The 13,710-nt window shown below is 43.0% G+C and overlaps 1 protein-coding gene across 1 annotated transcript in view; it reads left to right on the top strand.

Moving 5' to 3' along the window:
* The window catches only part of CCDC138 (coiled-coil domain containing 138), a 251,953-nt gene that overhangs the window by 40,916 nt on the left and 197,327 nt on the right, over positions 1-13,710 (top strand). The window contains exons 2-3 of the mRNA XM_078658125.1: positions 1,137-1,200; positions 6,122-6,254. Of these exons, the coding sequence (XP_078514251.1) occupies positions 1,137-1,200; positions 6,122-6,254 (197 nt within the window). The remainder of the gene's footprint in view (positions 1-1,136; positions 1,201-6,121; positions 6,255-13,710) is intronic.

The raw sequence follows: 13,710 nt of genomic DNA, 5'->3' as shown, positions 1-13,710 counted from the left end.
TTTTACACAAAGATGATTTGAGAGGGATTCGCAAACCTCTGGGAATCCGTTGGACACGATGGTATCTAATTAGTGTAGAAGCGTGGAGTCTTTGGTTGATCTCTCTTTTGGCTGTGAACAGCAGTTGGCAGATGTTTGCTTGAACAGAACCAGTGCTAGATAAAATGTATTCTGGCTCCTGAATCAGCGAATATATTCGGTCAGTGTCATCAGTGGTGAACTCAAAAGTATCCGCTTTGTTGCTGGTTAAACTTGCAATATCAGCATAAGACATGGTAAGTGGGTGCAAAGCAGCGTGAGCCGGAGGAGAACAATAAACTTAGTAAGAGCCGCTGCACTCCAAAATATAAACAGGTATTCAATGGGGTTAAATGAAGGTAGAATTGTTTATAGGTGCTCAGAGTGATCACCTCCTGGTTCGTGAGGTGCTAGTCTGTTACAGCGAAGTGAGCCTTACAGCGAGTAAGGACAGCCCCTGAGCACTCTTAATGCGCCGAAGCGCGTGCACAAATATATACAAGTGCTTCATTTGTAATGAGAAAGATTGTGATCTTTCTGATCTTTAATGGTTAGATTATTGCGTGTTCAAAGATGTCACAGTTCGTCATATTACGTCATATGATTGTGATCTTTGGTACATTGATGACAAAAATTCAATGGTCAGACAAATTCATACTCCGTAGTATAATTATCCCCGATGAATTTCGTGCAGTTGCACGAAATTCAAGGGGAATCTGTGTGGCAAAAGTAAAATGGAAACTAATGTAGATTGCTGATAACAAGGAGGTAAGAATACACAAAACCATAAAAACAAAGTGCGATGATGTAGGCACCCGAATGGTTAAACGTAACCTGGTATGTACAAAAGAAAAAGAGAAAAATGGCCAAAGTAAGGTGTATAAATGTCCCATAAAGCGTATAACCGGTGAAATCAAACATGAGGTAATAAGGATGGTAATACCAAAAATACAGGGCTCCACGGTACGAAATGCAACAAGGCCCATACCACATGTAACATCACATTTATGTTTATTAAAAAACAAAAAAGTTAACACGTCGTGATGATAGATAATCATCTGAGTAGGTGTCTGCGTATTAGAAAACTTATTGCTAATATGTTTTTCTTTTTCTCCTAGGATAATTGTCTTTCAGATGCACTGCTGATCAAAGCAAAGCGAGGAAGATCAAAGTCACAAATTGGTAAGGTCAAACAGAGTTAGTTTAAATATTGGGTTAAATGAGTGGTTACTGATTAGGAAACCAGTGATTGCCTCTTCATTAATCTTAGGATTTTTCAGTGGCCGGTTGCTGGATTCTTGCATATCAGTAGTTGGATATTGGAATGTATATGTTGAATGTGGAAACAAGGTGACATTGTGCTACTGAAATTACAGATCCTTGCAAAGAGTGCCATGTCAATGAAGTGCCAAGACTGAAAGTCCCTTACAGCAAACTCCCACAAAATGTTTTGATCAAGACGTTGACTACCACTGTAATGTTGCTGAAACAACATCCTCCACAATAAAATTGTGTTTTTCTACCTTTATTCTGATTCGCACTACCATGTCACTTACCCTATCCTTAAGTCTTTGATTATTATTGTAGCTCTTAACCCTTTGCCTTAATTCTAAATATGTTTTTCTCACACCCTATCAGTATTCTTAACAATTCCCTAAGCCTAGCACACGTGTTAAACCCCTAACCCTGACATCAGTCTTAAACATACTAAAATTCAGCCTTATCATTACCCTAAAATGAATCCTAACCCAATCCTTTGTGTCATTAGAACGACATCTAGAACAAAAATTGCCCATAGATTGCAATGGATAAAAATAAAAGTAGTTGTATTGTCTTCCCAAAACTATTCTATTGTCTTCCCAAAACTATTCTTTGTGTACTTTGTGAATTATTTTCAAAAATCGAATCCTAAAATTACTAACTAATAGAAATGGACATAAATAACAAGGCTAAAATGCAATTGTAGCTGTTAAGTGGGCGTTTGAAAACCCAAATACCAACGAATAAATCCAGCAGAAACCATGTCCATGTGCTGAAGTTGAATTTCTACCCGGAGTCTTCTAAATTTCCCAGGTTTTATAAAGGTATAGATTTCTACCTTCCACGCCTGGTGATTCCACAATGCTAGAATGTCTATAAGTATTTTGTGATATTTTTGCTTTTCATATTTTAAACCAGTTAATATTGGAAAACTCTCATTGACGGGCCATCATTGTTTACATTGAATTAGACTATGGCAAATATGGTCCCTATGTTAAAGTTGAACCCCACTGAGAAGGGACCGATGTACCATCATCAAACTCAAATCTGGAATTTATTTCCCCAGCACGATCAAATGAACTTGCTAACAAACCCAAAAGATCAGAGAAAGCCTTCTTGCGAAGGAGAGCAATATGTTCATGCAGTGCTAAAGTGCCACTGTTTTATCATAACGTACAGTATTTGTTGCTAGATATTTCTCAAAATGTGACCTCATAATTTAAGTTAAGTGCATTGTCTTGTATCTTTTGAGTGGGCGTGGATGTCTCAAAGAATCTACAGCTGATGTTTGAGTTGGTCAGGACTCTGGTTTGGAAAGCATTGTCTTTACTGTGATTTACAGGAAACATTTGTTTTTATTTTATGTCCTTATGATCATGTTTGTTTCCAGATCTTTCAGTTCTTTCTCTTTACCGTAAATGAGTCTCTGAAAGCCTTGCCCTGTCTTTTCTGTTCTTACAAAATCTTTATTTCATAAGAAACTGCATCACCAGTCTCCCTTAATATAATTGTTTGCTCAATACCTACCTTCGAAAATTAAATATAAAACGTATTCCTGCCGATGAGAAAATGGCCCCAGTAGACCTGTTATCACCAGCGAGCATACTCCATCATGTCTGCAATCGTGTTTATGGACGGGTTTTCAAAATGTTTTAACTGACTAGTGTGTTCTAAAGAATGCTAACTCCCCAAGAATATTAATGTTAACCCCTTCACAATCATCATTGCTTTTGAGTATTCTCCGAGAGTGGTTATATCTGTCAGAAAATACTTTATTAAAGGTAAATCATGTTGTATTTAAGCTGAAAAACTATTATACCCTATGCAGGGGCCCTATGCTGCTTCTCCTCCTTTTCATTTTTCCAAGAAGAGAGGGCACTCCTTTCCTTTATCTGTTGTAAAGCCGGAGGGTAGCAGACCTTCTCTAAAAGGCGGCAAAAAAGCTCTCTTAAGAACAGAATGACTTGTACTTTCATTGTTTCTTCATGCTGGTGTAGAACAAGAATATTAGCGATGCCTTCGATTCATTTGTTAGGATTATTCTGCTTGGAGGGGAAATGGTGTATAACTCTCTTCAACAATGTAAGGCATCTCCGTAGTATGAACGGTAGTGACAAAGATTTCTGGGAATTATAGATAGAGAAAACCTTTTGAGGGAGATAGCCACACCTACTGTCCCGGTGTTAGGCTAGAATGAAGTGTGAACGTTAACTTTTTAAGAGCTGCTCTAAAGTCGAGACATTCTAGAGGTGAATAAATATGTAGGAGATTGTTTCTGTACATTATAAGCTACAAGCTGACACTGAAAAATCTGTAGGTTTTAACAGGGTCTTTCTTTGTTCTAATTGTGTGTCAACAACTAAAGTGCCTGTTTTTTTTTATAATGTATTGGGTTATTTAATTGATGGGGGAAGTGACTAATGTTTACATTGACAATTTGCAAATTTTGCACATGGTGTTATGCCCTCAATAAGCGATGATGTTGCTGATGTTTTATTTCCATTTTAATGTTGTCTGTTTTATGGTTGCGACCAATGCTGAATAAAGATTATTATCTAGCTATAAATCCGCATTACCTAAAAGGAGATAATAAGACTTTGGTGGCAAACTTATGGAGTCTCTCTGGGTCCTGATGAAGCCTTTTTGAAGGTGAAACGCGTTGGCTGTGCTTTCACGAACGGACACAATAAAGAAAGATTTGACTTCAACCTTGAAGGCTCAAGATTTGCTTTTGCCCTAAAACTCTCCTTAAGACTGTTGCCTCTTTGCTTACGTTTATATCATCGTTATGTATGTTCTATAAGCAGCAGGCCATTGAGGTGGGCAGCAGCGTGCTTAGATTCTGTTAGAAACTATTGTGACTTTCCAGGCAGTGCGACTTTAAATACCTTGGCTGCTTTGTAATTTGTGTTTGATTTCCGGGAATTGGTTGGTAAAAGTGAGATGATCATTTGTCCCTAGATCTTTGATCTGTTGAGTTATAGCTTGTTGTTTCAGTTTGTTTGTCAGGAATCTAGAATTCAAACACTGTTTATTAATTTTGCAAGCGCATGTTCTTTCTGAGTAAAAATAAGTCTTACAAAATGCTCCTCCTTGAGTAGTCTCTTCACACTATAGGGCATCAGGATGCCTTTTGTAGATCTTGAGGCTCAGCAGGAGAGGCCTGAGGGCAATGGATGTGGCCTAACGGCTAGAGCGGTCCACCTTGAAGCTGGGGAACTGGGTTTAAGTCACGACAGGGGTGCTCAACATCCTGTTATTCTGCGCAAATCACTTAATCTCTCTGTGCCGAACAAAATGAATGTGTCCGACTCTAATGCAACTGGTGCTCTTGTAAAGCACTCTGATACCTTCCGGTCGAGTACCTACTATATAAAACTCCCCCCCCCCCCCCCCCCCCCCCAAAAAAAAACTCATTAGGAGCATGCGCTTTGCTACATTTGCTGCCCTCTCCTTCAACCTTCTGTTACACCATATTCTGCGATTGTCAAAGGCCCCTCATAGTAGCATCTGCAGCCATGACAGCTCTGATCCTGCCCTTTATATTCTGCCTTTTTATAGTTCTCTTCTCCCTGTCTTTCTTCCCCTGATCTTATAAAATGGTGCTCTCTACTGAGACCTTCATCTGATTTACTTATGCACATGTCTCAGTCTACACCTGTAGCACCACTTCTGCCTTTCAGTAAGTTTCTATATGTCTGTCAACTCTCCACACCAATGATGCCAAAAGCAGACAGAAGATGACCCCAGCCACATGTGACCCTGCAGTAACTAAACTAGACAGTGGACTGAATAGTACTGAGAGGCTCTGAGTTCTTCAAAGTAGGAAGTCAGGTGAATATCAGTAGATTTTACATGTCTGCGTTTCTCACTTGCAGGACTCTGCACTAGCTAAATCACTAAATCTACCTCTAAGGTGGTACAGCTCCTACTTGTGCACACTCCAACCAACAATGGGGAGCTAAAACCCCTTCTAAACATCAGGAAAAGACTCAGAGGTGCCCAACACAGCCTGTACCAGGCCAAATCAGCCACCTCATTTTGGGCAAACAATTTCTGAGGTCCAAACCACAACACAGATTGACTCTGGGAGAAATGGAAAACTTTGAGGTTTTCTCAGTTCTAAGCTGAGGAATCATTGACAATTCTCGCCCAACAAGATGCACAGATTCTTAACAAAAGCGCCAGAGGGTGTGTTATGCCTAGTGGTCCACCACTATTAATTTTCAAGGATAACTACCTTGTTTGTGCAAGAGTTTCGTTTAAAAACTGCTTTGCTGCATCCATTCATTAATGGCTATGATACTGCCTAGACTTCTGATGAACCCAGGCGTCAAATTCAAACACAGAATCTGACTTACACAGCCAAAGGATGCACTTACATATTTAAAAGGATGGATGTGCAGGGTACTCCAAGGAATTCACCATGAAATGGTGTATGAAGTGAAGGTCTCATTTCAAATTCATTAAAGTGCATTATCTTTGTGCATGCTCATCCTCCAGGTGAACCTTTAGTTGTAACAGGGCAGGTAATTTTTTACACTATGTTCCATCATTACTGAGGATTCTGTGTGCAACCTGAGGATATTGTAACACACAAAAAACTGTCCATATATGATTTAGTATGCTATTTGCTTGTTTGCAATTGTAGTGTTTTGTTGCATTCAGAATGTCTAACTCTCACTAAAATAGAGACCATCAATGTTATGATATCTTAATTTCAACACTTCATTAGGAATAGTAAACGCTATATAAATTCAATGTCAGTTATTCTTTTAGTTATTTGTGTGTTATTTTCCTATAATGAAAAATAAATTGAATCCCTCTAATACCTACATTTTAGCTGGACTTCGCAAATTGACGGACATCTCTTCTCTGTCGCTCCAGTCTTCAGAATCCATTCCTGTTCACCCTGATAGGAAATGTTACAGCAAAGCTCTTCGAGAATTGTTTGAGCTAGTGACAAATGTTGATAGGTAAGCAATGTGCTTTCTAAATGTTTGTCTAGAGATAATCAGTGTGAAGGTGTTTAGAGTGAAGGAGGCAGTGAAAATGGCTGCCAATGTCTGAATGTTCTGACTTTAATTGTGGTGCTACAACAGAATAAATACCCTGAAAAATAGAGTTGAAATTGTTGAATTTGTTTGATTGATGATTTCCCAGAAGATCCCCCTAAATCAGTCCCCTCTTCCATGCACTGGTTCAGCGAAAGAGTAGCCTCCAGATATAGCTAAATTGTAACAGTCTGCAAAGACAGAGATAGATCCTCAGCAAAAGAGGAGAGAGACAGAAGGAGGATAAGTGTGAGCAAGAGGTAGAAAAAACAGGGAACATTAGAAGAGTAACAGAGAAACATGACGAAGGACGGACAAGACCAAGAGAGAGGAATAGAGACAAGTGACAGGAATTAAGAGATAATTTGAAAAAAGGCAACCCAATAATCCCTTGGGAGCTTGGGTATCAAGTATAATAAAGGTAAATGACCAACAAGGGAATAATTTATAATGAAAAATATTTGGGAAGGATTTGAATAAATTATCTGCCTGAAAAGTGACAGTTGAAACGAAATCAGTAATTGAAACATGCATTCAATTGCTGTAGAAATTATTCCTATGGAACAGGCGTACACAATATTTGAATTGAAAGCAAATCTTTGTATTTAATATATATTATCAAGCAAATCTTGGTACAAATTGCAAAATCGCATCATTGCAAAGAAACATTAACCTTATTTAAACCAGATCAAATTCTATGTCAGCATGGCAAAATCAGAGGTTAATGTATGTAGAGTTCACTCTAATTGAAGTCAATGTCTTTACACCATGAAGAATTGAACAATTAATAAGTGAAGATCCAGTAAATTCATATGAGAAGAGTTGGACTTGGCGTCAACGTTTCGGTCTCTATTGACTTAGTCCGTGAGACCATCCTTAGGACCACCACAATTACCTGGAAATATCAGGATGACTCTGCATTAAATAATATAGTAATGATAGCCTTCAGATTAAATGACATGGTCCATGCTATCTATACCTCCAGTTAATCATATGTGAATTTAGAGAACCCCCATAGGATATTAGGAAAACAATTTCTGAACCAAGGCTCCGATGATTAAATCGATTGGACGCAGGTAGTTTCTTGAACATAGTAACAATCCTACTGTTTGTTTTCCCAGTATCCTATGGTGGTTCTCTAAGTTCACATTTGATTAACTCACGGATTTTGGTGTATACCATCATAGTCTGTCACTTATTAGGATTCAAGACTTTGATTGCCTCCTTCATCTCCTCTTCAGCTACTGGCTTCTGTAGGCCCTGTCTCTGGAACCCCAAGAGGGTAACCATTTGTAAAATGACAAAGTTCGCTGCACAGATCGCCATTTTGGGACTGATTTAATACACCCTTTAACAACATTCCTTGAATGTTTTCAGCTTCCCCTGTTTGCATTTAACTAATGTCGCTCAGTTTTATCTAAGTTCTGTGATAAAAGTTCTGCTGTATTCACAACCTCCTTGCCAGTAAACTGCCTTTCCTGTTCCCCCTTTCATAACATTTCTGCTTTAATCTAACCATGTTCAGGTGTGGAGTTTTATAAAATATCTATTTGTGCTAGGGATAAAATTGTTCTGAAATCTCCTTGTCCTGTTCCTTTTGGAGCCATGCAGTGAGATGAGAAATTATGACTGTGTTTGCATGATGTCTAGGCTCAGATAATAGCCACTCTGTTTATATCAGGGCTCCTATTCCATCTCGGTTTAGAATTTAGCAAGGTTCTATTTTGCCGCCTTTCTGCAAATCTACAGGCATATTCTGGCAAATATACATGTATATATTTGCCCATGAGAAAAATATGCTGACCAATTACAAATTAAGTTGTTATTTATTTCTCACCCTGTCTCCACCTAATTTCAGCAGGCTTCAAGTGTAGACTCCTTAGTGTCAGTTTACCTCTGGTGAGGCTGCCATGTTAGTACAATCTCTTATCCTTGCAGTCACCGTCTCTCCTTACTTTGCCTACCAAATGCGGCCTCTCTTCTCAGGTTTCCCATGACCTTCCACTCATGCGTCTCATAACTGGATGTTTAGGTCCTTCAATCCAGTCCCATCGCTCCTGCTCCTGTAATCCTATGCTCGGTAGCTGTTTAAGGGTACGGCTGACACCATGTTATGTCCAGAGCAAAAGCTGCAGATCAGAGTCTCATTGGGAAATTACAAACACCTGGTAGATGTACCCACAGCTTTCCAAGTATTTCTGAAACTTAAGGGATCGTGAAAAGGAGCACCATGGTTCAGCTTCCTACAAAGCTCAGAGGTCTTGTTTTTGGTCTTTTTTTTGCAGCACACTTCAAGCTCCAAGGTAGAGCAAAGCACTTAACAGAGGATGATTTTACTGTAGCTGGAACTTCTCACCAACACTATAGCTACCTTGCTACTTTCCTGGGACTGCAAAGAAACATGCACAAGAATAGAAGAAAGAAAACTCAGTAGCACATTGGGTCATTCATTGATGATGCAAGTGATCCAACTCCGACAAGGGGTGGAGCCTATTAGGTCTTTCTTTGCAAAATTAAAAAGGAGATGCAGTGGCCTAAACTGGATCTTGCTTAAAGTGTTGCCAGTCTAGATAGACAACAATATTCTGTTAGTGGAAACCACATTAGAAAGCCTGCAGCCAATGGCGGTAGATCGAGCCAATGATCAGTCTGACATGTTGGCAAGAATTAAAATGTATCTCACTTTTCCTCGTTGAGGTGCTACATTCTTTTAAAGGGGATGCGATGGATGGGATGTTGATGGGGATGGGATATCCAAGGAGCAGATGCTCTAGACCCAACTTAAGCCTGGCTCTTGTTACACATCCCGTTGAGGGACTCTTGGATATTTAATACCATCAAGGGAGTGCAGGTGCAAGTTGTGCTATTGTGGTGTCTTGTATATGTAAAAATGACATCTTAAGAGTTTTTTTATTACCCTTCATATTGTTTCACAGATGGCTATGTGGGCAAGTTGATAGAAATAGGCAAGATTTTTTTTGCTTAAATCTTTTTATTAGGGTTTTACGTATTCAAACAAAATCCCTTGCAGGATATACAATAAATCACAGGTCTGTCAGCATATATGTAAACAGTGGTCCCCATTAGCAATCATGGTTCGACAACAGCAAATTAACTCCAGTCTTTGGAATGTAGCAGGTGTGAGGAAGAAAGGGAACAAGAACGTGTCCCCTGAGTTTGCCTTCAAACTGTCTCGTCGTAGTACATTGGTTCTGTGTATGCCTGACCCCTCGCATGGTGTGTTAACTGGGTTGGATAAAACTATTGCCTCCTCCGTTAGTGTATTACCCTTTTTGAGGTGTGCAAGTGATTACGTTTGTGTAACTGAGTCGGACTCCGAACTGCCGACTGGAACTAAGCTAGTAACAATGGAAGGGGGTACCTCCCACAAAAAACAAAAAAAAGGAAAACCAGAGAAAAGAATGAGGGGTGGCGGAGGGGAGGGAGAAGCGCGGTGGTCGAGGGCAAGCGGCCCACACGTTCAGCATGAGGACTGGTCATCAGGCAGCGAGGGCTGGCATGCACGCCCCAAAGAGGGGGAGAGGAGGGGGGGAACTGTACTCACAACATCGGCAATCAATCATTTGAGCAGAATCGATAACTCACTGCGCGCCAGCTTCTTCACTCCTTCAGCGGCTGGGGGCCGCGGGTCTGGGCTTCGCGCGGGGCCACAGGGCGGGGGTTGTGTCAGCTCTGGGGCGCCCTCTACGGCTGTTTCTAGCTCAAATTGTATGAGAAGATGCGCCCATTCCATTGAGATTGGGTGTTTGCGTGTACCTTTTACCTCTTCCTCCCTCAGGGTCTCTTCTTCTGCTGCCCCCCACTTATTTACCGCTCCTATCCAGGCCGCCTCCGGTGGTCCCGTGGGGGACCTCCAATGCATGGCTATGTTTCATTTGGCTAGGAGGATGACTAGGGATGCAAACCGCCACTGTAGTTTCTCAGACTTCTTTTTCTTGTATATCCCCAGGGCGCATACCTCCCACGTGACGGCGGCGTGCTGGAGGTGAACCAAAGTCTGTAGTGTGTGGTGCACTTTGGTACAGTATGGTTGCAGGGACAGACAGTCCCAGAACATATGTTTGAAGTTTGGCGTCTGACACTGGGGGCATTTGAATTCCGTGTCTGGGTAGTATTTCTGCAGTTTCTTGGGTGTAAGATAAGCGCGGTGTAGGACATTATACTGTATATTCTTAAAGCGGGAGTTACGGGGAGACTTGTGTCCACTCCTTGTCATAGAAGACTCGGCCTACGCCATCCTCCCAAGATTGGCGCAGTCTGTCCAAGGGAACTTTAGTCAACTCTCGTATGGCCCTATAGTGCCATGTCACTAGGTGCCTGCCCGTCCCCATCCGCAGTATCGTGTGTAGTACTGGGTGCGTTGGGGGTTCACCACTTCTCAGGTCCCAATATGCTCGGCCACTGTCCAACAGTTGCCTATGCGTTAGGAATTGTCCCCGCGGGAGGCCGTACCACTCAACTAGATGGTCATACGTTTTCAGTTGCCCCTCGTGGAACAAGGCCTCCATCTCCGTCACTCCGCTGTCAGTCCACGCCTGCAGGTCTCCGTCGGTATAGTATCCCTCCTTCCGAGGAAAGCCCACCAAGGGGAGCATAGGGGAATATAACGGTTGCCCCTTCGACAGTTGGTGGATCCGCAGCATGCACTTGCGGGCCACAGTGACCTATATCAGGTGCGTGCAAACCGGTTTGGAGCCTGGCATTAGTAGTCGCCTAATGGCGGGCAGGGGCAGCCCCCGTATCAGTGATAGTCTCGCCCATGTGCCTCTCAGCTGTCCAGTGCGACAGCCACTGGAGTTGCGCGGCTAGAAAATATGATTCGAATGATGGGGCGGCCAGGCCTCCTTCCGTTGTGGGCAGCTGCAAAGTGCGCAGGGCTATTCTATGTCCCCATCACCCCAGATCAGTGTCGTGAGAAGTGTGTCCAACTCACGATAAAAGGACCGGGGTGGGATCACCGGCAGATTTGTGAAGTGATACAGTAGCCTGGGTACCATTATCATTTTGGCTACGGCTTCCAAGAACCAACCGCAGAGCGGAGGCCTGCCAACACCCTGTTAGACCTGTCAGCCCTTTTGGGTGGTCCCTCCTAATTATTTATTTATTTTTATCCCCTTTTTGCCTCTTAACCCCCCCTATTTTTGTCCACTATATTTTGGTGTTGCCCTTAGGTCTCTGGCCGCCCCATGATTATTAATTAACCATGAGGCGCAGGTGCTCCTTCAAAATGTAGGGAGTGTGAGAGTCCTTTACAAAATGGAGGCCAACCAACTGTCAAGTTTTCACCTCAGAGCTTGGTGCCATAGGGGGACATGAGGGGTTCCAGAACTTTCTGGACCTCTCTGGACACTCTGGGCACAAGCTATATAAGGTGGAATGCTGGGCGGCCATTTTGTATTAGACTGTGGTGGAGATTGACAAAGCTGGAGTGAAGGCTGTGGGGCGAGGAGGTTGGCACGCTGTGAGGGGTCTGATTGCCCCTAGGGGCTGCTATCCCCACTTCTGATGCTGTCCCTCACCTACTGACCTAGCCAAGCAAAGAAGTCGAGAACTGAAACCACTGACGTGGAAGGAGTGTGTAACTACCTCAAGTGGGGCAGTTAAGACATGGACTGAGGGGGAACTGTCAGGTGAGAGCGCTGGAGGCTATATTCTGTATCCAGTCAAAACCCCGGCAGAGTAGGCCTCCGCCCTAGCTGTCACCTCTTTTCCCGGCACTATCAAACTCTCAAGACACTGCCGGACTCTATTAACGGTGACAAAGGAACTTACCCCCATCATTGCTGCGGACCCCGGGTATTCCTGAACTCCCTGTGCTGTTTTGGCCTCGTCGCTGTTGGGCTGAACAAGTTCCGGAGGTCAGTAGGGACGCGGGGCTCGAGGATCGGAGCCGCCGCGGCCGTCTGACAGATCCCCGAAAACTTCGAGAGGAAACAGGAGTTGGTGTCGGGCCCCAGCTGTGGGCCGGTTCCTGAGGGGAGGGCAACATTGTCCGGAGAGGGGGGTGCCCTGCCGCAGGAGATAGAGCACGGAGTAGAGGAAGCACTGACTAGAGGCGGCCCCGGAAGAAGGAAGGCGGGAGCAGGTGAGGCCAGGAGGGGAGGAGTTCGTCCCAAGCGGGGCGTGTGAAGGGAGGAACGAGCAGGAGCTGAGGTGCTCGATCGGCGGAGAGACGAGTCTGTGGGGTGAAGCTGCCTTCCGTGTACCAGGCCAAGTTTAGTTTGTAAACTCCCTCTAGTAAAAGTCTTGGCCCCTCTGTTCCCTGTCCTTAACGGGACCGCCGCCATAAAGAGTGAAACGCTCGATTGTCGGGGAGGCTTGTCAGTGGTGTCGTAGCTGCCTTTCCCGCACCGGGCCTGTATTAACCCAAAATTCCCCTGAATTAACGCTTGGCCCACAGTTCCCTATCATCGGCTGGATCACCTCATAAGAAGTAAGCAGGGCTGGGGGTGGGGAGGTGAAAGACACTGAAACCTCTCAAGGGATTCTACTTCCTTGCCTATTGAGCCAGTAAATTGAGGAGGAATTGAGGACTGAGCTGAACGGAGTGTGCGAACCAACTGAATGCACGATTGATCAACATATGTGAAGTGTAACACGACTAGGGAGATGTTAAAACTGTAATGCTTCTCTAGTGTTATTGTGTAGATAGGAGAAAGGTGAATCAAACGGGGAAACTGCATTTAAGGTGAACTGTGATTATGTTCAATTAAAACCATTTGAGTATTTTCATGATGAAAGTCAATGGTTAAGATGTATTGATTTTGGGCTTAGGGGACATGCTAATGGATTGTAACAATTCTCCTCATCAGTCGATATCACAGTAACCTAGTCAATATTTAAAAGGAATGCTATTTAAAGCTATTGTACTATTTGTATACCAAAGTCAAGAGAGAATCTCTTGTACTACAAAAATTGTGTCATGATGTACATTTACAGAGACAAGTAGTCTACTTGAAAAATGAAGAGATGATGTAAATGCAACTTGAACCAAACTTTAAGGAAATATAAAGCATCTTATATTTTTCTTTCTAACAAAGGTGTGGTGTCATTCTTTTTTTAGTGGAAGTACGCTGTGATACTGTTGGAAGTGTGACGCAAGTGCAACAAGTCTTCTTGGAATTAGGCCTTACCGCTTGAGCCAGGCTACCCCATGTGGACTGGTAACCCCAGGTCCAACACACCCTACGATGGTTTCCCTCGTATAGATCCTCAGGCGAACTGTATAAGCGCACTCCCAGGTATCTGGGGGCCGCCTCACTCCATTTCAGGATCTGTGTACCTAACTGCATGTCATGGGGTGCCAGATCAGGGCCGAGTGAGTAGATTGCCGACTTCTCCCAATTGACGTTCAGGC

The sequence above is a fragment of the Lissotriton helveticus genome, chromosome 8, assembly GCF_964261635.1.
Source record: "Lissotriton helveticus chromosome 8, aLisHel1.1, whole genome shotgun sequence".
NCBI lineage: Eukaryota > Metazoa > Chordata > Amphibia > Caudata > Salamandridae > Lissotriton > Lissotriton helveticus.
The sequence above is the reverse complement of the archived record's forward strand: the minus strand, read 5'-3'. Positions and strand labels throughout refer to the sequence as shown.